Below are 22,574 nucleotides of genomic sequence, written 5' to 3'. Positions count from 1 at the left end.
ACGAAGGTTCCGCTTGGAAAATCAATGTAAAAACAGCATAAAATACTGATCGAGAGTATTGTGAGAGAAATCGGAAGCAACGCAACAAATATAGAAGCTAATCGTGATGCAATTGCGAAACTAGGCGACTTGATTTAATCGCAAAGGTACAGGTTGAAGGTGTTGGCAGGCAACATTTCTGGTTTAATCTCATTATAATTTCGACGCCGCGCCGGCGCTTTGTGCGGTACGGCACGGTTTGGTACAGTACAACGTGTCGTGGTACGACGTGCCGTGGTGCCGGCGTTCCAAAGTGTCCTCCTTAGTGTATGACCAAAGTTTTCGCGCCCGAAGAATCGATATAAGACGGACAAGGCGAAGCCAATAGCGCCTGGTACAAGACGAAGAGCTCGGTTATTCGGTACGTCACGATTAATCGCTTCGGTTGCCCCCGGTATAATTAAATTAAACTTCTCAAGAATTTCACTTAGCCCCCGAAGACGAAGGTCCAATGTGTTACCGGTTCCTATAACGAGAGTCCGCTTGTCCAGAGGAACTTGGAACGTGCATCAAGCGGACCCCACTTGTCTTCCCATGAAATCATCTAGCTGTTCTTTACCCTCCGTCCTTCTATTTCTTCTTCCTGCTTAGCGCCACGGTTCCTTAAAGAGGGGAATATTAATGGACCGGAGATGAAATATATCAAACACGTACATCATCCAAGTAATATAGAAACGCAAAGGTAAATGACTAAGGTTGCTTTAATCGTTGAACCGTTAATTTCACGATGCGTATCGCTCGTGTTGTACGCACGTACTCGTGTGCATATCGAAACGGCAACCGAGTGTCAGAAACTCCGTTATTAATTCCGATAATAAGGACTCTGCGTTTAAATTCGTTTCTAGTCGATTATAGTCGTTGCATAGCGATCAAGCGCGAATACGAACGAACATTAAGTTACGATCAGCCGTGTATAGCATTTATTCGTCATGTTTGAGAAGCGACTTCGTTTTGAGGTATCGAGTTATCGAGGATCGTAGTTGTTACTGTCATCTCGGTCGTAGAGTTGAAAGAGGAAGGAGAGACGCGGTGCACTCGATCGCCAATAAGAAAGCGTAGAAACGCGCGAGTATATCTTCGTGTGAAATACGTTCGCAGGTTTTACGCGCTGTTAGCATTCGTGTCAGGAAGATGCTCCAACGTGAAACGAGCCACCGGTGCGCGCTGTTTCCGTGGAATTATACGATTGAAGAAAACACTTACTCGCCTGTGAAACGACCCCCGCCCCTCGGTTCAGCCTGCACTCGCGCGTGTCCGCGTTTCTCTGTCCGCTTTTACGAGCAGCCTTTGACGGACTTTCTGTGCGCGTGAAGACGAACAAACGTTTTCCTCTTACGGACAAATCGAACTGTTTATCTTCAATAATGTCGTCGTACTTAACACGGTTGCAACATTTTAAAACGATCGTAAAGTGTCGCGAACGACCGCGTAACCGCTAAGCGTGATCTTTCAGAATCTCGTAGATTTTAAATTTCACAAAGCGAAGATCAAAAGCCAACATTTTCTCGCTTCTATCTTGCCTGTATCCAAATTCTATGGCACGCGTGATGGTTTCTTTACGACACAGCACGAATACCACGCCTATCTTCGAACAGTAACATCCGTGGGAAAAACGTACAAGAGACAAAGAACGAGTCGTCGTACAGGTAACTGCGTGAAACGAATCGTTCGTTCGCATTAGAATAGTTAAACCAAAGAATGAAAATAGCGATACACATTGCGCGTACCTGAATTAATGGAACGCAATTGAATGTACTTAAGGATAGAAGAGCTTTTGCTTATTAAGGCACTTTTATACCGTAGGATTACGCGGAAATTCTTAAACGAACTGATCAAAGTAAAGTCAACAAAAGTTACGAAAGTTGATAAGATCCGTCAACTTAAATGGGAGAACCTGTTTGCAACGCTAAAAGCGATAAAAACAGTCATTTAAAACATTTAACTAAGGAAAGTTCGTGTAACACGACGGTGTTGTTACTCCTCGTCATTCCTCTATCTTGTTAGTTGAAATAACCGACAACAAATAAAATTACACCGAGGTAATTTTTACCTAGAAATTTTCGCGGATAATACTTGCTAAGCTACTTAAGTCGGAGCTCCGCGTCGTTGAAATTTTTTAATTTACATTCCCTACATTTCCGGGATTACTGTGTTCCACTCGGCCAGAGTTGGAAACTTTTTCACGTATCGTCAGAAATGAAATATGTACGTTCGCAAATACCGATATCCCAGTTTTACAACGTTCGTTTCTAAGTGTTCGTCTAAGGGCAATGTATTCCGTTCGCTAGCCAATCTGATTTAACTTTTACTATTACACGATGAAACCGCGGCAAATTATCGCTCGAATAATCGTTCGACATTACGAAACTCTTCGCCGATTGCGACCGAACATTACGTGCGTAGAATTCGATTAAAAAGTAATTAGATAAAAATACCATTTCGTAGGTAGCAAGAAATATATGTATCTATATTTACATATATTTTCAAGCAAACATAGCTAGTTTACGAATGAATGATATCATCGTTATCCTTGACTACCTATATAGTATGCTGGATGTATATTATACCGCGGCAATTATGCACATCAGTTCACATCTATTGCCCTGCAGCGCTCTCGCCTACAGACAAGTCAGACGTCTTGACTTTTCGGGATAACCGTTTCCGTTTATCATACATCAAGAAACTGCTCCTTGCAATTCTCGTCTATTTCTTAACCACTTCGTCGTTATAGTAATTCTACTCCACTACATTATCCTTAAACGGTAATAATTAGTCTTTTGGAATTCGATTCTCTTCCGCAGTTTATTTTCCATATGCGTGATATAACAGTTAACAAAATTTCTCACCGTTCGGACAATAGTTTTGTGTACTCTACGCCTACGTTTTATTTTTTCTTCTTTTTTTTTTCATGCACATTGTTGAACACGTTTTGTAATGTAACGTGTTCGGAAGCGCCAAATAAAAATCTCTGTTACATAACACGTTTGCAAACATCGTTTTTCTTTAGTATCCTATTCTATTTTTTTTTTTTTTTTTTTTTTAGTGATAGAATTTTGCGATAAATTAACTTGTTAAATTTAGAGATAAATATCTTTACTTACAACTTATTCAACTTGAATCGAAATAATAATTATATGAAATTTGATTCGATAAATTCAATCAGGACATCACGGTATCCCGTTTTTTGTTAGTATAAATCAACCGTTGTTACTATCTTCCGGCACAGTTTCCAAACAAGTAACGCTATTTTCTATAATGGGACGAGCTGCTTCAAATTCTTATCGTCCGACCAATTTCAATTCATTTCCAAGTCCGTATCATATACATGCACCACGCTGGACATTTAAATCTATTACTACACATTTCTTAGGAAAAGAAAATCTTACTTTAAAATTTACTCGGTATATGTATATTTATCGTGGTTTTTCCAGCAGAACGCTGGAAATGTACGCTCCATATACAACACTATGGTTACACCGTAGAGAATCGACCGAGTTCTCGCCGCTCTGTGACAACTTTCAGGCAACTCTTCAGACACACCTGTGTATGTACCTATTATACTTTACCCAGTTCATGAAATATTTCGTGTCTACAATGTTGTTCATTTCCCCAGGTCTTGTATATGCAATCAATTTCTATTGTTTTCTATGCTTTTTTTTTTTTTTTTTTTTTTTACAAGTTTTAACCCAACGATGAAAAATTGCCAACCGTTGTTAGTTTAGAATAACAAACAAGCGCTTTAGTAATTTATAGTCCGTAACAAGGGACAAAATTCCGGTTGGATACGAAAGACTATACGAATTTATAGATTTCTCAAAAGATTTAAAATAGTCTGATCCGTTACTCGCTACTGCGACGAAAATGACCGCGAGGATCTCGCGAATCGTGGACTACGACGCAACGTAGTAAAGAAGTTGCAGAATATATGTATCGTAACGTAAGGCGATAGAATAAAATAGAAGGCAAATATAACGATCGTCAAAAGCTGACAGGGACGAACAAAGACGTATGTACATATGCGTCTTCGCATTTCATCGTACGTTATTACAACGCGTTGGCGTGATTTATGACGATACAAATTATTAGATTCAGGCATGACGTCCTTTCACGCGAGATCGTTGTTTCTCTTAACGTTTGTTTCAGTTTTTATTGTCACCAAGCCGCATACCTGGCATAGAATAAACCCGATAGTCAATGGTTCTCTCGTGTGCTGCGTTTTGGAGGGTCAGGCGACTCCGAATGTGTGAAATTCTACAATTACGCGAGAACAACGCGATATTCTATCATTATCGATGTAGCTTTTCGTAGACGATCTATCATATTCGCGGCAACGGTTTTGAAAAAGAGATAAATATATAGCAAGTATCGTCGAGAGGACAATGGGTAACGAGTAAATGATAAAAATTAAATTTTCCTAAATTATGTATATTCTTTGATACGCGAGGCTTAAGATAATAGACAGAACGTTACGTAAAACTTTTGTATTTTAGCTTCTAAATGAGCAACTACCTCGAGTACGGTAAATAGTAAAGGCGGGCAAATAAACTCGACTAAGCAACTGCTATCTTGTACAGAAGTGTAACTGAAATGAAAACAAGAGCATCTTCTTAAAGCATGCTCTTTAAGAGTTACAGAACTATACAGCCGTTTGAGAATGTCCGTGTTTTCTTCTGTTATTTTAAACCCAAACATCTACAGTAGAATCGAGGATTTTAGGAAATGAAGCCAAATTTGCTAAGTGAAACTTTACATGGTAAAACCTTGACGTCGAAAGCGAAGCATAGAATGGATTCGTCGAACATAATTATAAATACTGTTTGACTGTCATGAAAAATTCGAATCATTGTATAACAGAAAATACACTACAACGTAGCTAGTCGTTAACGTTCTTATGTCTGCCTGTTAATGGCCTTACATGAAACAAGAAGAACGATACTCTACCAGACAATATTAAATCACGATATAGTAATATCTTTATAGGTGATATTTCTGTATCTATTTGATTCGCTTTCGCTCGTTATTATCTTTTCTTACTGATATTACTACTACGGTAGGAAATCGAATTATGTGTATAAAACTTTATGTTCCGCATCATATCTACACAGAGGGTGTTTAGCTACAAGTGTCAGGAAATTTAAGGGATGATTCTTGACACCGAAATAAGGCAAAAATCAAGAATAAAAAGATTGCGTTTTCGGTTCTATTGTTTAGTTACTGACAATTAAAAATACCCCTGCACGCGAGCAAACCCTCCTTACACGAACGAAAGGAGGTCAGCCTAAGCAGTAGGGCGTATATTATATATATGTATACAGTATGCACGGAGATACTAGCATAGCAATTAATAAATTCTCGACACAAGCAGCTTATCAATTCTTAAAGCATATGCAATAGTTTTACTCCAATTGATATTTAAGCTTTCGCATAAGCCAACAAGAAATCAAACTTACAAGAGATAAAATAAAAATTAAAGATACATAAAGTTATATTTAATATGTGATTAATCGATCGAGGCGAATCGATTTCGGGTATCACGCAAGCAGTAAGAAATGGTTTTCATTTGAACGGTACACGACATTCAATGTAAAAATGCAAATGCACGTTAAAGATAGGCCACGTTAAAGACGCTCGGTGAAAGAGGAAACTAAACGGGTGGCGAAATTTTGAAGCGGCCGGTAACACTTGAAAAACTCGAAGGCCGATAGCCAGGTCGTATATCATGCCGATAGCGCGGCAAAGGATGCAGGGAAACGAGCCTGGCTCGAACTTGTTGAGCAAATAAAACGCTAAAATGTAGTAAGCCGAGGAGAAATCAGCAGTAGAGGTATCAGAAACGTATAGATGTGTTAGTAACTAGCTTTACAGTGTTATAATATTGGTTCGCTGAATATTACTCGTGCGATCGGCCACATTATTTACGCAACGATAAATCGAAGAAAACACTCGCTTCACGCGCGACATTCGAGTGTCTTTCCGATTCCATTCGATAGCCACGTTCTATCGCATCTACGTTTCTCACCTTCCTGTGTCTGGTGACAAAAATCTAACCTTACTTTTATTTTGTTTCTCTTTTCTCTTTAAAATCTCTCACACACATTCCCTACTTTGTGTACGTTCGTATTGATTCCTTACCGTATTTGCTCGCTAACACCAAGAACGGAAGTATCGACACATTACACGCAAAATTTCATTGTCGCGTTAACGTAATTCCGCGTGTTTGTAAGTCATGTTCGAAATTTCTCAAACAGTCTACGAGAATTATCTCTGTTAACTCTTGTATAATTTTCTTTCAATTTAAACACTATCGCTGATGTAATAAATGATATATTAAACAATTCGTAATGTAACAGTAACAGATCTAATTCTAAGCAACCGACAAGTAACAATTACAAACATCGTTACCTGTCGGAAACATACATAACTTGCGTTCATATATCAAGCAAAGTACCGGCTAAGTGGGTATAATTTTTTAACGCTTAATAAAAAGTCGACGTGTAAAATAAATGAACGATCAGCGCGAATATTCCTCTATCTCCGTGGACGACAAGTGTCGAATAATCCTTTCGTCTAACTAACGGTTAATAACCTATAGCATTTTCTACAGATTTTTCCTAGAAGTAATTTATCATCAGAAAGGATTCTCAACTCAACGAAGGATATCTTGCTCGGTTTAGGTTACCCCCTCCTTGAAACTCCTGCCTTGTCGGAATTACAATTATCAAAGTTAGCCGATGAACTTTTAATTAGAATCCGAATAAAGTCTGAAAGGTCGTGACAAATTGAACGACCGAGCGAGTCGGAATGATCGACGAAAAAGCAGCGACCGAAAAGACTTTGGAAGAAAGGAAAAAAGTGTCGCAGACTGATAAAGCTTGAAAAGTAGAAACTCTTGTTTCCTGAAGGGGGCAAAAGGATCGCGACTACGCTGCGCGATACGACGCGACGGGAAGCGCTCTTAGAAAATCAACAAGCGTCTGGAATACGAGGAAACGAATGGAATACGAAGGTTCGTTGTATCGTCCTTTGCGAAGCCTTTTGTTCTGGCGCAATACCGCCGTGAAAACTATGTTACCAAACCAATTACGCGCCTCCGTTAGCTGCAAAGTTACACAGACCTTGTGTAATTTTTCAGTCAAAAAGTGATTAAAGAGGTTAGCAGCGTGTTTTCTCGCACGACACACGTTTACTTTTCGATGAGAGGATTCGTCTTGGCGGAATTGTATGTGACTACAGAGGTGTCAAGTCCGAGTAATTGATCCTCTTTCGTTTCTTATTTCATTCATCTTTTTTTGTTTCTTCCTTTCCTACTAAACAACGTCTTCAGACGGAACGTTTACGCGTACGAGTAGTTTCGAACAAATCCCCGTAATATTCCGTGTTGCGTACAGTTTGTCATCCTTCGTAACGGAGTTTAATGCCACAGTATCTAGCTAGTACTGCTACCGTGAGATCAATATCCCGTAAAGGTAGTTTCCCGGGAGACAGTGTATTTTCATTCTATTGGATCAGCAGTATTTTGGGCTCTGCTACAGCTTCCGCTATACGTATGTTAATCTAGGAAAACTGCTGTTACCAAACGAGCAGGCTGTTTTTTTAACCAACTCGTATTTCCGGCTATGGCAAAAAATTGTATATCTGCCTTCAATTGGAGCAACGTTTCGCTAAACGATAATCCCGTATTTATGATTTTCCAAGTTTAATATCTTTCTATCGCGTCAAGCGTTTTGTCGCTGCTTTCCAGAAATTTTATCTTCCAAGTAGTTTCTGACCCCACTTTCTTGTCGGTTCGTATTCGTCCGATCGAATATATCCAAAGAACAACTCGACTGGTTGTTCGTCTATGGTATGAAGTAGAAGAACACAGATGAAAGACGAATGATAGGAAACGAGCGAAGACGAGACGCCCGGAGGTAGTTGTCCCAGAATCAATCTTCTGCAAGCGAGGGCGCTCTTTCTTAACTACTAAGGGAATTCTACTGACACGGAAGCAGAAACTATCGGCTTGGCGACATCGCCGCGGTAATTGCACGCTTCTCGAACAACGAAGTCTTTCGTAACTGGATTTCTTGGCTCTATTCGATGTCGAGTTTTACTACAGTTCGGTTTTTCCTCCGATGTCTCTGTCCCACCGACGCTTTGTCTGACTTTTCGGTTTTAATCGACGATTATTAATATTATCATGTTACTTTATTATATTAGTATCATTAAGATTGGTAAAATACGTGTACGCTTTGAACTATCTGTATATTGAAGGTTTTTTGGAAATTCTAATTTTTGAATAAGAATATATTGAACCGTAAAATCTAACTGAAGTACATACGTATGTGTTACTTTTTGGTATTCATCACAGACAATAATTTACTGTCATATGACACGCTTTCGATACGGCACAGTATGGACTTTCGTGTTGTAGCTATATAGATTACCTGAATTAAGATTTTAACTAAAAGCTAGATTTTTAGATCATGCGAATCAGTATGAACCATTTTTTTGAGTTTTTCAATATTTATTTAGTCACATTCATACATATGATATAAGATGAAGTCGTAGCATAATGAAAAATGAAATAAATTGCTTTATCATAAAACGTAATACCACAGCATTCGGTTATTCATGGGACAATTACCAACGAAATATTACAGTCTAATAAGCAAACTTGATTTTTGTATATGTATATATTAAAGATAGTAATTTATACCATCTACAGTGGTTTAAATACGGAGAAATAAAATAATTAACAAGTGTTCCTACCCTACTTCGACGTGTATTGAAAGATTAATGTTCAATGGCAACATTTTTTCAAATTATTATGTGTCTACATATATTAATCAAAATATTAGTCAATAATAAGATCAACGAGTACCAAATAATACTAAATGATTCTTTCCTAGGTCAACATCGTGTTTTAATTATTATCGTTTTTCGATGTATTTCCAAATATTATATAACATTTACATTGGTTTATCTATGAATATAAAATTTATCGAAGGTGGCAATGTGTTCGAATCTAATATATAGTTTGTTTTAAAAATCAAATAAAATTATGTATCAATACTTAACGTTAAATTACTTACTGTACATTATACAGGGTTACATATTTATTTCAAATAAAATATAACTTAATAATTAGAGTAAATGGAAACGATATAGTGAAATTTTAAAATCGATCAGTCAAAGGTTAGAGTAGACAGCTTTTGATAAAAGCGTTAGGTAGTCGTCAACTGATCCGGATAGGATGGACCATGGCAGGGCACGCTGCTCGGATAGAAGCATCGGTCCCACAATCCAAAACGCCAACAATACAATTGCAGGAGTCGTACGTAAAGCTAAAGCACTGGGCCTTATCATCGCCTAAGGCAAAACAAAACCAGTCTTTCCCACAAAATAAGAAAGATTACGGACCCGTTTGCCACCGTCAAAGCCTTCCTCGTGCAGGAGAAAAGGTATATGAAATACTTGAGTACAATCATGAGCAAGAATCCCACTTTCGTCGCGCAAATTGATAAGAGCAATAGAGCTTATGAACAAATTAAGCCGACTCATACCGAATATAGAGAGACTAAGATAGCCGTGCAGGCGATTCCTGGCCGCCGTAGTACGATTCATCCTACGCATATGGCGTGTCGGTGTAAGCCTGGACGGTCAAGAGGCAAACACACGCGACACACGTGTACAAAGTCCACGCATTGTACGCGTTCCGAATCTCCGGAGCATATATCATTGTCCCGAATAAAGTGTGATAGCCGAGCTTTCCCCTTTGACTTTCTAATTACCCAGAGACAAGAGGAGAGAGTTGCAGCAAAGGACTACAAGCAAACACTCACCTTCCCACAAAGAGAGGGGCAAAAATCAAGAAAAGATGTAAAGCGAATGCCATTCGGAAATAACAAGAAAGATGGTCCGGGAATGCGGGAACGTGTCACTGAACCAAGTTCCTGAAAGTTGTAAGCATTAACCACTGACTGATTTTACGATCTCGCTATATCGCTCGCACCTTTTATATATATCCTAATTCATCCACTTCGTATCAGAGTTTAGTTTAATACGGACAACATGCAATTTTCAATAGAGAATTTCTGAAAAATGTATAACTTATTTAATAATGATGGTATTTTTAGCTCATAATCAAATTATAATACTTGGTTACATTTGTATGAAATGTCATATTATTGAATTACTAATAACAGTTCCATAGGATAGTAATTTGAAATGATTAAATGAAACTGTACCTTATTTATTACCTAAGATAATCTAATAATTCATACAGTCTTCATATGATCTTCAGTTATCATCACCATCGTCATCGTCATCCGATATATACTTTTTAGTGACCCTTTTCCTCCGGCCACCTCTACCTTCGCCCTTCCTTCCTTTCAACTTGATTCTCATTCTAACAGTGGAATCTGCGTCCGATCCTTCTTCGCCTTCACCTTAAAAATTTCATGCATATAGAATCGTTTTACTATGATTTTTAACATGTTTTATTAAATCACAATAATAAGGGAAGCACCTTTGTCATCCATGTCGGAATTATTGCCTTCCTCTTCGATACGTTGACGCGCATTCGTAAATACAGATTGTAAAACAATGGAATCTTCGTGTATGAGAGAAGCTTCTTCATTATAAATTTGTGCATTTTTACACAGCTGCATAAAGTCTTTCTCAAGATCGTCAAAATCGGCATACTGTAACAATAAGTATACAAAAAATTAATTCGCCATTTAAAAAATAAATAACTGCAATGATCGTAAAATAAAGGAACAAGTAAAAGCTCTATAATTGCTCGCAAAGATCGTAACTTTAATTTTAACTGCTCATGTTTTATCCCCACCAGTAATATAATATGCCAGCGGCTTTCCTTTCAAGATCCGTATCGTCTTCATATTGGTGAAGCGACACTAATGCAACGACGAAATTTCTTTATTTTCAATTTTTTGTTAGTACACATTTCATTAACGCGTTACAAAGATTTTTTTGACTAAATGAGATAAAACACGATAATATTACTATAAAATTTGGTTATGACAATTTGGCTTACTGGTCTTTCTTCTCCTTTTGCTGTCCTTCTCTACGTGCATCATTGTCGGCAACATATGTATAAAGAATTTGAAGAGTTGTGTCCACGTTTCGTTAACTACTCCCCAGCGGTTCCCACTCTCGAGCTCTTATAGAGTCTTTACTATATACAACAAAAATATTTTATATTTACCTTTCCTTCTTCAATCTTTTGAAGTAATTTATTGATAGTTAATGGTTTTTTAATAATTTCATAATAATCCGGCAATTCTCTTCTGGATGGTAATTTCATAAATGGTTCGCTAAGGAGCCTGCCATCTGTACTATCAGTGTAATTAACAACTACCATAAGCAACTTTTTCATAGCTCGTTTCATTTTCGGGTCAATTGAAGATCCTGTTCCTCTTCGCTTCTTTGGCATAGGCTCGTCGTCCTCCTCGCCTTTCTTCTTCCGTTTTCGTGTCTTCTTCTTCTTCTTATCGTCTTCCTCTTCCTCTTCGTACTCAGCTCCATCGTCATCGATTGCTTTCAGCCATTCTTTTTCAGTCAAACTGTCAGTATAATCGACTTCCTTCCGTTGCCTTGAACCTCGTCCAAGGAATCTATCCTCATCTTCTTCATACGTCCACCTTTCAACCTCATCATCATCTTTTACTAACCAATCGGGCAACTCAGCTTCCTCCAATAGTCGGGACTTTCTGTTTGGACCCAGCTTCGCTTCTTCCCTTCTTCGTTCTAAATCTAACTTTTGAAATATTTCAAATTCACCTTCCGTTCGTGCAATCATTTGATTAACCGTTTCATCGTCCGGTACTTCATTTTCTTCTTCATCTTCAGCATCATCTTGATGCAAAATGCTTTGTAAGAATTGTTGCCGTTCAGAACCAGTCGACTTTTGATCGAACATTCCTGCTTGTATAACCTTTTCATCCATGTTCAATTTGTATCTAGCTGCAGCCAATATTCTTTCTTCAACCGAATTAACCGTCATTAATCTGAGTACGCGTACTTCATTCTTTTGTCCAATTCTATGTGCTCTATCTTGTGCTTGCAAGTCCTGATGCGGATTCCAATCAGAATCGAAAATAATAACGGTATCCGCAGCTTGCAAATTTAATCCAAGACCACCAGCACGTGTCGATAGCAAAAATAAGAAATATTCGGAACCAGGATCGTTGAATTTCTTGAGTAAGTCTCCTCTATCTTCAGCTTTCGTAGTGCCATCTAATCGCAAATACATAAATCCTCTCCAACTTAAGTAATCTTCCATAATTGTCATTAACTGTGTCATTTGACAAAATAATAGTACTCTGTGATTTGTCGCTTTCAATTTCGGAAGAATACGATCCAGCAATTCAAATTTTCCAGAGGCACGGTACAGGTCGGGACCAGTAATCACACCAGATCCTTGCGTACCTACATGTTCGCAGTATTTTTCTTCAATAGCTTGGAACATGAATGGATGATTGCATAATTTTCTCAATTGCACAATGGTGTTCATTAGAGCTTTGGCGCCTCCTTTGCCCTGTTTTCCCTTTTCCGAGCCATCAGTTAGCAATACACCCTTACTCTGCATGTGTTTATAAAGAACCTTTTGCAGTCCAGACATATCGCATTTGATTATGTATTCAACTTTATCAGGTAACTGTGATTCAACTTCTTTCTTTAAACGCCTCAGTAAGAAAGGACGTAATACTTTATGTAATCGACGAATAATAAGAATAGTTTCTTCTTCATTTAATTCTACCTTTTCACCAGTGGTTGCGAATGGAGCATTGAACCATTGTTCGAAAGTACTACAAGATTTAAAGATTGAAGGAAGTAAAAAATTTAATAACGCCCACAATTCAGGCAATTTATTTTGCAATGGTGTTCCTGTCAGTAGAAGCCGATGAGGAGCCAGATAATGTGTATTTAATACTTGAGTTAGTTTACAGTGATGATTTTTCATTCTATGTCCTTCGTCGATAATCATATATTTCCACTGCAATTTTGCTAAAACGCCCTTATCTTTAATAACATATTCATAAGTAGTAAGCAAAACATTAAATTTAGTGGCTCTCATTTGAGATTGAATGGCTCTTCTGCCAGCTGGTGAACCTTTATACGACACAACTACAACACTAGGAGCCCATTTCTCAAATTCCAATACCCAATTCGACAAAGTTCTAAAAAGAAGTGTTAAAAGTTACATTTAAGTATTGCAGACGTAATTTTAATTTTTTACATTTTTATTATTTTAGAAAATTTCATAGAAGTAATACTTACGATAAAGGGACAATTATAAGAAATGGCCCGTTTACTTTTTTTTTCTCCATAAGATAAGTCACCAAAGCTATTGTTTGAATAGTTTTGCCAAGACCCATTTCATCCGCAAGTATACCATTGAGGTTATTGTTAAATAATGACACCAGCCATTCCAAACCCTAAAATTAACAGAAGTTTTACAATGCATATTGTAAGAACAATTTTTAATGCAAGACATGTTAATGTCAAACCTTGATTTGATATTCTTTCAATTTTCCATTGACCATGATAGATGCCTGTTCTGTTACTACCTCGTGCACAGTGTGTGCAATACTGTAATACGTTTGTTCTTCCGTTTTGTATTCGTCATCCTCTACTTTGGCTTTATGTATAGTCTTTTTAACCTTCTCTTCTTCTGAATCGCCAGTAGATTTTTCTTTATTTTCCCCTTTTTCTTCACCTTCATTTTCTTCTTCCTCTTCATCTTCATCATCTTCACTTTCGGATTCAATTGGTTCCCATCCTGGATGAGATTCTAAGAATTGTGAAAGTTGACTCATTAGCGGTGCTTCTTCGCCAGTTAATGTGCGACCAGTAGCTGTTTCAATCACACCAACACGAGTATCTTCATTAGCATTTCCATCTTCGCCTCCTTCGCCATCTTGCAACTTCTTCTTTTTCTATTTCAGTGATAGTACAAAATACATTGAATTAAGTACTCATGGGTGTAGAAAGTGATAAAGATATTTATACCTTTTTACGCTTTTGTTCTTCCACTTGCTTCCTTTTTTGTTCTATCTTGTGTTGTTTTACCATTTCAGTAAGATTACTGATATATTCATCTGTCTGTGACAACAGAAACGCTAACCGTTTATCCTTCTTTTGGTCAATCAGTTTTCTGTAACCTTCTTCGTCTTCCGCCATAAGACGTCTCATACGTTCTTTCTCAATACGCTCCTGTTCTTTCTTCTGTTCTCTTTCAGCATTTGCATGATAATTTAAAACAGCTTTGTTGAGTCTTGCCAATTTGGCCACATTATTTCGATGAAATTCTTTGAAATCTTTACCATGTTGAAGTACAGAACTAAGAAACTCCTTTTAAAATAGAAATGAAAATTACATACTATTTCTCCATTTAATAATAATTTTAGCAAAAAGTTAGAAATCTAATTACTTGATGTTTTTGCCTTCGTTTACGTTCAGCTTCCAATTTTTGTTGCTTTTCGAGTTTCTCTGTAGCTCTGGCTTCCCTAAGTCCTTGTCTTTTCGTACGCTTGTAGGCTTTTACATTTACTGCAGTTTCTAAGGTAGTATCTTTTCGAGTACATGCTAAAATCTGTAAATGATAATAGCTATAACTAAAAAGAAGTTATAGTAACAGAATAATACTATCTATTTATTTATTTCTTTTTTTTACATTCTAATATTCTATTCTGTTATATTATTTTATTTATTAATTACTCCTTTAACAGAGTGATATTATTAATATTTGTTACGATTACCTCTGATCGCAGTTGTCTTTGGAAATTCAGTACCCTAAGCATCCGTAACTCAATCTGTGCCTGGATACGGAGATCTTCTGGCATGTTAGTTGGTAAATTGCTCAATTGTTCCATTCGTAATGCTATGCGTGCTGCAACTCTATTATTAAAGAAATCATGAACTAAAGTCACTAAAGCTTCAGCAAATCCATACAGTATGTCTTTTTTAAATATTATTTAACATACGTAACCATAAAACGTTTTAATTGAAGAAATGCATGTGTCGCTTTCCTCGATGTATGAGAGTGAAGTTTGTTTTCACATTGGACCCTACCATGCCAGTATTAGTATATTTTAGATAAATATTTTAATTAATTCAATAACTACCTGTTTTCACGTTCCTGCAAAATCAGTAGCGGATCTAAACCAGCTGGTTTTGCCACACTTGTCACTCTGTTAGTTTTAGCACCTGGTTGAGGAGGTTGTTGTTGTTGTGGTGTTTGGCAACCTGGTCTTGGAGGAACCGCAGGACCAATTACATTTGGTCCAGAGATTTGTGGACCTGTAGTAGTAGGAGGTCCTTGAGATGGATCTATAGGAGTACGTTGTCCCATACCTGGAGGAGGAGGTGCTCCACCTATTTACATCAATCTTAAATCAAACCCCCAGTTTGGATCATCCTACTCTACTTTTGTATTTTTATAATATTAGTAAAATTAGAAATACATCTAATTACAAGCGAAAATTATATATATCAGTCATTAATAAATCAAATTGTTAAATAATGATTATTATTCAACTATAAATAGAAATTGTTAAATAATGATTATTATTCAACTATGAATAAAAATTTATTATTGAGTTCATGAAAACAATATATTGCTAGATATAATTTTTAATACATAAAATAGAAAGGATTAAATGTTTTACTAAATGAGTAGAAAGAACAATGTTAAATACATTCTTTCTCTCTATAAATAATAATTTAAATAGAAGTAATACGTATTTAATTAAGGTGGAAGCTATAACAAATAAAAATTCGCATATACAGAACATTCTGAAAATAAGCTTGCAAATTCTTGTAGAATCTTGATAAATCATTCTAAACTAAAATATCATGTATTATCTTTATTTATTTCTATTTGTAAAAAATATATAACAAAAGTAAGATACACAATATTTTAAATTCCGTTGTAGGTTTCCGATTGTAGGAAAATTCTCTCAAATATAATTTATTTGAGGAACTCTATTTATGAGACTTTCAACTTTGCTTGAGGAATTTGAGCAAATAGCTCATATTATTTGAGTTTAACAATGTCACTAAGCAATTACCTAAAGGGCAAATAAACAGTTTTGGAATTGTGGAAAACTATGCTATGAAATTCTACTAATTAAAATTAGTTTCATTTACAAAAAGTGATACTGACATGTATTTTACTTATGCGCTTATTTTAAAAAATCTTACATGTAAAAATAATATAATTTTTCTCTGTTTGCAATTACTAAACGAATAGTACTTGGTATCTACTCAATATGTGACATTTCTGACAAAAAATAGTCTACTAAATACTATACATGTAAAAATTTATTGGTTGTTTCTTAGTATACTCTCTATATATAACACAGTGTATATTTTTAAAACAATACAAAAGATAGAGTAGTCACCTAAAACACAAAACTAATAGCACCTATGTTTAATTTACCTTGAACTGCAAGTGCAAGTTGTTGCGATAACGGTTGATTTCTTGCTAATAATCGATATGCCATTATCTGTACACTGCAAACAATTATATATAAAACATTAATATCTTCAGATAATTGATGCATTTAATTACATATATAATTAACAAATATATTCTATATAGTATACCGCAATTGTTGTAATTGTTGTGAACTAAAAGCTTGTTTCTCTCCAATGTTGCCTTGACGAGCCCTTAAAGCTAGTAGCTGAGAATAACGTGGATCCTCTTGAAGTCCCTTTTCTTCCATTGAATCAATAGCTTTCTGTAAAGCATTCAAATTTTCTTGTCCAGCACCAGGTGGACCACCAGGTCCAGTTTGACTCATTTGATTCACAGGTGCACCAGGCCCGATTGGCGCTGAACCTCCAGGAACAATTTGTTGGCCCTGTGAACCAGGGCCAATTTGGCCAGAAGATGACTGCCCACTTGGTCCCATTTGATTGCTAGCACCACTGTGGCTTAGCTGATTGTTTGGTCCATTTGGTCCTATTTGATTACCAGGGCCACCAGGTCCCATTTGATTTGCAGGACCACCTGGTGGTATTTGTACTCCTGAACCACCTGGAACCATTTGCCCTCCAGGACCATTGGGTCCCATTTGACCACCTGGGCCTATCTGTCCACTTGGACCATTTCCAGGACCCATTTGACTATTTGAGTTATTTCCTGGGCCCATTTGACCTCCAGACAAATTTCCTGGTCCCATTTGACTATTGGGTCCACTTCCTGGACCCATTTGTCCGCTAGGTCCGCTTCCTGGTGTCATCGGGTTTCCAGGAGCATTTCCAGGTCCTATTTGATTTCCACTACCACTTCCTGGCCCTATTTGCCCTCCAGGATTGCTTCCTGGCCCTATTTGACCTCCAGGTCCACTACTTGATACCATTTGTCCACCAGGACCACTTCCAGGGCCCATAGAACCTCCAGGTCCATTGCTTGGTGGCATCTGTCCTCCAGGTCCACTTCCTGGCCCCATTTGTCCAAGACTACTTCCTAATTGTCCCCCAGGTCCACTACCCGGACCCATTTGATTACCTGGCCCTCCTGGACCCAACTGACTTCCAGGCCCTCCCATTCCCAGTTGTGATGAGGCAGATCCGATACCCATCTGTCCAGGAGCATTTGGACCCATTGGTGAGGGTCCGTTATGTCCCATTTGGCCAGGTGCATTTGGCCCAATTTGTCCACCTTGTCCAACAGGCCCCATGGGACTAGGTCCCATAGGGGTTTGACTACTAGGTACCATTTGATTTGGACCTCCAGGACCCATTTGATTTGGTCCTCCTGGCCCCAAGTTATGTGTAGTAGAACCACCTGGAGGCATTTGACCTGGCCCTCCAGGGCCTAAATGATTTCCTGGTCCGCTAGCACTCATATGTCCAGATCCTGGTGGACCACTTGCATTTATATGACTTGGTATGGATGGTCCGCTATTTAAATGACTTCCAGGCGGACCACTAGCATTCATATGAGTTGAACCTGGTGGACCGTTTGTATTAATATGTCCTGGTCCAGGAGGTCCATTAGTACTCATATGTCCTGGTCCAGGCGGACCACCTGAACTCATATGACCTGGTCCTGGTGGCCCAGTCGCATTCATATGGCCTGTTCCAGGGGGTCCAGTTGCATTCATATGGCCTGGTCCTGGTGGCCCACTTGAGTTGATATGTCCTGGTCCTGGTGGTCCAGCTGCATTCATGTGGCTTGATCCTGGTGGGCCACTCATATGTCCTGGTCCTCCAGGTACCATTTGCGAATTTGAAGGTCCTCCAGAACCCATTTGTGGCACAGGTCCATTTCCAGGACCCATTTGAGGAGGAGCCTGACTCATATGTGGACCTCCTGGTGGCCCTCCAGCAGCTTGGCCCAAATGGCTTGCTCCAATCGGTCCTGAACCTCCTGGGCCCATTTGACCAGGGCCTCCTGGGCCCATTTGACCAGGGCCTCCTGGGCCCATTTGACCAGGGCCTCCTGGGCCCATTTGACCAGGGCCTCCTGGACCCATTGGACCAGGACCTCCTGGGCCCATTTGACCAGGGCCTCCTGGTCCCATTTGACCAGGACCTCCTGGGCCCATTTGACCAGGACCTCCTGGGCCTATTTGACCAGGGCCTCCTGGGCCCATTGGACCAGGGCCTCCTGGTCCCATCTGACCAGGGCCACCAGCACTCATTTGTCCTGGTCCATTTGCATTCATTTGGTTTGGACCAGATTGCATAATGTGAGATGTTCCTTGAGATCCACTTGGTCCCATTTGGCCTGGTACCATAGGTCCACTGGGAGCCTGCTGAGAATTAGAATTTTGACTAACTGGCATGCCAGGTCCACTCTGATTCTGTAACATCAGAAGTGGTACACTTGTTTCGTTTATCATGCAATTAATATTATTGTTAAAAAATATGATTTCTCATGCAGAAAAAATGTGATACATGATAATGAAATATGGGAAATCAAATTAATTAATTTCACTTTTTATAAATTTCTCAAAGAATAAATAGCTTATTTCTGTAAGTTTATTCTCACGGAGATGAAATAAATAATTATAAATTCTAACAAGGGATGCTTCAAGCATTGTTATAGTAATACTTCCATATGTGAAATAAATAATGTATGTAAATTTGTAATACATAATTGTTTTAGCGAATATAGTATTTCTCCCATTTTTTTCTAAAAATTGCTGATCAAATATTTAATCTTTTTAAAAGTGCTGGCTTATAAACTGTTGATAAAAATTTGAAATTAACCTTTCTAAGCCACAAGAAAATAAATTAAATATGAAACCTACAGACTTAGAGCAGGAAAAAGATATATTTTGATTAGATGAGTAAAATTAATGTCTTTTTTAATATGAAAAGCTGTTTGTGTGACTAATTTTCATGAGTTTACATAATATATATATATTCACAAAAAGCTTTGTAAATATAAACTATCAATAAAAAAATAAAATCAATAAAAAAATAAGAAGTCTAAATAGACAGTAAATTTAATTGCAATTAATAATTGTAAGCTAGTAAATTTTATAGAGTTGCAAAGGACACTATTTCTTGTAGTGAATATTACTTTAGCAGTAGGCAATCTGAGATGTGTTTTTTAAGCAGATCATATGATAAATTAGACATGATTTGTAATATAATTTGTACTATGATACTTTTACTTAAAAAAAAAGAAAGGGAGAGAAAATATTTATAGTACATATGATTTTTTTGTTAAATGTTGATAGTATGCATTCATTTTCCTATGAATATTTGCAATGCCAGAAATCTTTAAATTTGATCCTTAATCTATAATATTTCTAGTAAAATTTTAAAAACAATTTGTTTCACAAATATATGAATTTTTCCCCATTGTTTTGAAAAAATATGTCCTTTTATTGCTTATTCTAGTATAAAAGAATCCTTTATAATTTTGTCTAGCAATAATAAAACATGTTGTAATCATCTATAAAAAGTAAAGATAATATTTCTTAAATTTTGTTTTTACCTGTGAACCCATAGCGGATTGCATTTGTTGTGGGTGTGATGGATAATTTTGCTGTTGCGATGGAGGTTGTTGATTCGGTTGAGACATAGGTGGACCTCCAGGTGGCATTGGCGGACCAGTTTGATATGCTTGTGTTGGACTATGAGGATGATGCTGTGGTGGTCCCATGGGACTACCTTGTGGGTTAGAAGGTGATGGTGCCTGCTGAGGAGGACCCATAGGACTTGGAGTTTGCGGTGGAGGCATAGGAGACGATTGTGGTGAAGGACTTGCCATACTGATGTCCTTAAACTTTTAAATATGTGAAGTTCACCACCTAAAATATATGAAAAGATACACAATATTATTAATAATATATATTTACACTAGCTTTGTAGAACATTAATAATATGTATATTCTCATACTGATACTATAATTAATACAAATATTCAAACTGTTTTTTATAGAAAAATCTGGTAATTCATTTCCTTCTGTAATCAAGCTTAAAGACTCTATGCTATTATAAACTGACTATTATATATAAAAAGAGTCATATCAGTACATACCATTATAACATTCGTTTTACTATAATAGAAACAACTTTCATTTTAGTCAGAAGTTAACATCATTACAATGAAAAAGTTGATCAAATTTTATATCGATTTCAGTATAAACGATCATCAACATTCGTTACCGGCCATTTTCTTAGTGTTTCTACTCGCAATACATTAAGCACGTCAGAAATCATGGCTGTCTGTTCAAAGCTATTTCCTACACCTATGTATGTTTCTTTAAATTAAAAACTAATATAAATTCATATTTGTTATGATTACTGAATATATTTGTATATTTGATAAAAGTTGAATCATTTCTCTTCTTTTAATAAATTTAATATAACTTGTGAAACCTAAGAATTTTTATTAAAATTACAACACTATCTTGCTAACTGGTTGGAATTCTACCTTACTAACTGGTCGTGGTTATCCCCACTATTTCTTGGAAGTGCCTCCATGGAGCAGAGCTTCTGCATTATACGTACTCTATATATTTTTTCATTTAGCGTATTTGGAGTCCTAACATTTAATTGTTTTTGTATTAGTTTTGCATATAGGCTCTCAATTTTAAAATCTCACTATTTCAGGTTGGAGATCACAGCCATATAAACAAAGAGGAAATGGGAACATTCACGCCCGTAATTCTAGTTATTTCACAGTACAGGTGCTGCACCATGCGGCCAAGTGCTGAAGTTAACTAAAGTTAGCATATACAAGAACCTATAAAATTAGGGATCTGCCCTGTTAGATTACAATTTAGCATTTACAAGAACCTATAAAATTAGGGATCTGTCCTGTTAGATTGCAATTTAGCATATACAAGAACCTATAAAATTAGGAATCTGCCTTGTTAGTTTGCAATTTAGCATATACAAGAACTTATTTATTTAAGCTTAAAGTTAGAGATTAACTCTGTTTGATTGTACACTAGCATAGACAAGAACCCATTGAGTTCAACGCTATAAGACCTATTTAATTGTACAGTTCTACGAAAAAATTCATATCTACTTTTCTATTTGAGATAAACAATTATTAGAATGACAAAATCGTGCAATAATGAAACTAATTGTAAGTTATCTAACAAAGAGAAATTAATTGTTTACTATACTTTTTTTTGAAGAAAAAGAGAACATTTTTATTAATGTCCTACGCCAATATTCTTCGCGGCTTATTGTGTACGAAATTTTATACACCGATTCTGAATTTTTTCTTACGTTCATCTTACATTCTAGATTCATATTTTTATCTCTTTATCCGTTTATATCTTTACGTCTTATGTCTTTATATATTTATGTTTTTATATACTCATATTTTTATACTTTTATATGTTTATGTTTATAAGCCCAAGAAATTCTGTCTTTCCCAGCAACGGTAACTGTATGAAACCATTGAACACTCATTCTATCGCTTAAGAAATTATCAGTTGCTTGTAATGATCATGGATTTAGGATTTTTTCCCTTTTTAGCTTTCTATTCCAGTATGTATTGGTCGAGTCAGAGTGTTTCATAAGGGTTTATTGCTTATTATGATCGCTGAGTAAAACCTGCGAAATCCCTGTGCAGGCCATTCACAGGACGCATCGTACCTCCGAGTGCCGATAATATGGTGATGGTCACTTGCAGAAGGAGAATTACCAATCACACTAAATCGACCATCGCCTTTGCAAATTCGAAAATATTTAGATAATCAATCCGTATCTCTTACCTCCGTCAACATATTTCGTCCGAGGTGTCATCAGACCTTTTCCTCGTATTATCTTAAACGTATTATACGTATGGGGCAGTGTGAAAGTAATAATAAAATTATTAATTTAATTCTATTTAATCCATATTTAATTTGTTTATTTATTCAATCTATTTTCATAAATATCCGTAACTTAGCTACTACAATTTTGAATAAAATGTTTGCATTGTTACTAATATTTAATACGATTAAACTAAAATGCAAACAATAGGAGATGCATACATGGTACTGCATGACTTGCCAGAAAGAAATGGTAATGAACACGTGAGATATATTACCTCAATAGCTCTA

At 36.8% G+C, this 22,574-nt stretch overlaps 1 protein-coding gene across 26 annotated transcripts; it reads right to left on the bottom strand.

Annotated features, from left to right (window-relative positions):
- Positions 1-8,524: 8,524 nt before the first annotated feature.
- On the bottom strand, positions 8,525-21,207 carry LOC126874014 (ATP-dependent helicase brm-like). 26 transcript variants are annotated; one of them, XR_007692615.1, is made up of 16 exons: positions 20,948-21,207; positions 20,006-20,321; positions 16,654-18,860; positions 16,487-16,560; positions 15,171-15,420; positions 15,030-15,113; positions 14,805-14,943; positions 14,477-14,638; positions 14,056-14,397; positions 13,554-13,982; positions 13,324-13,481; positions 11,249-13,223; positions 10,550-10,724; positions 10,034-10,469; positions 9,864-9,974; positions 8,525-9,390 (listed from the first exon to the last, which is right to left on the bottom strand). XR_007692615.1 is itself a non-coding variant. In XM_050635533.1 (15 exons), the coding sequence occupies exons 3-15, from the start codon at positions 20,279-20,281 to the stop codon at positions 10,321-10,323; spliced, it is 6,420 nt and encodes a 2,139-aa protein (XP_050491490.1). In that variant the 5' UTR covers positions 20,282-20,321; positions 20,552-20,762; positions 20,948-21,207; the 3' UTR covers positions 8,525-10,320. The 26 variants fall into 26 exon arrangements, 20 of the variants coding, with proteins under 20 accessions (XP_050491490.1, XP_050491494.1, XP_050491498.1 ...); XR_007692613.1 differs by having other exon boundaries at positions 8,525-9,974; positions 10,034-10,115; positions 10,269-10,469; XR_007692614.1 differs by having other exon boundaries at positions 8,525-9,974; positions 10,034-10,115; positions 10,281-10,469.
- Positions 21,208-22,574: the final 1,367 nt, after the last annotated feature.

This window comes from Bombus huntii, chromosome 15, assembly GCF_024542735.1.
Source record: "Bombus huntii isolate Logan2020A chromosome 15, iyBomHunt1.1, whole genome shotgun sequence".
Classification (NCBI taxonomy): Eukaryota; Metazoa; Arthropoda; class Insecta; order Hymenoptera; family Apidae; genus Bombus; species Bombus huntii.
The sequence above is the reverse complement of the archived record's forward strand: the minus strand, read 5'-3'. Positions and strand labels throughout refer to the sequence as shown.

Excerpts from the sequence above, each read along its gene's own strand:
- LOC126874014 (XM_050635533.1), bottom strand. The coding sequence starts at position 20,281 with ATGGCAAGTCCTTCACCACAATCGTCTCCTATGCCTCCACCGCAAACT. Across the intron at positions 13,482-13,553 it reads TGAAAGAATATCAAATCAAG|GGTTTGGAATGGCTGGTGTC; the intron begins GTTTGACATTAA and ends TGTTAATTTTAG. Across the intron at positions 10,725-11,248 it reads AAAAGATTGAAGAAGGAAAG|TATGCCGATTTTGACGATCT; the intron begins GTAAATATAAAA and ends TTATTGTTACAG.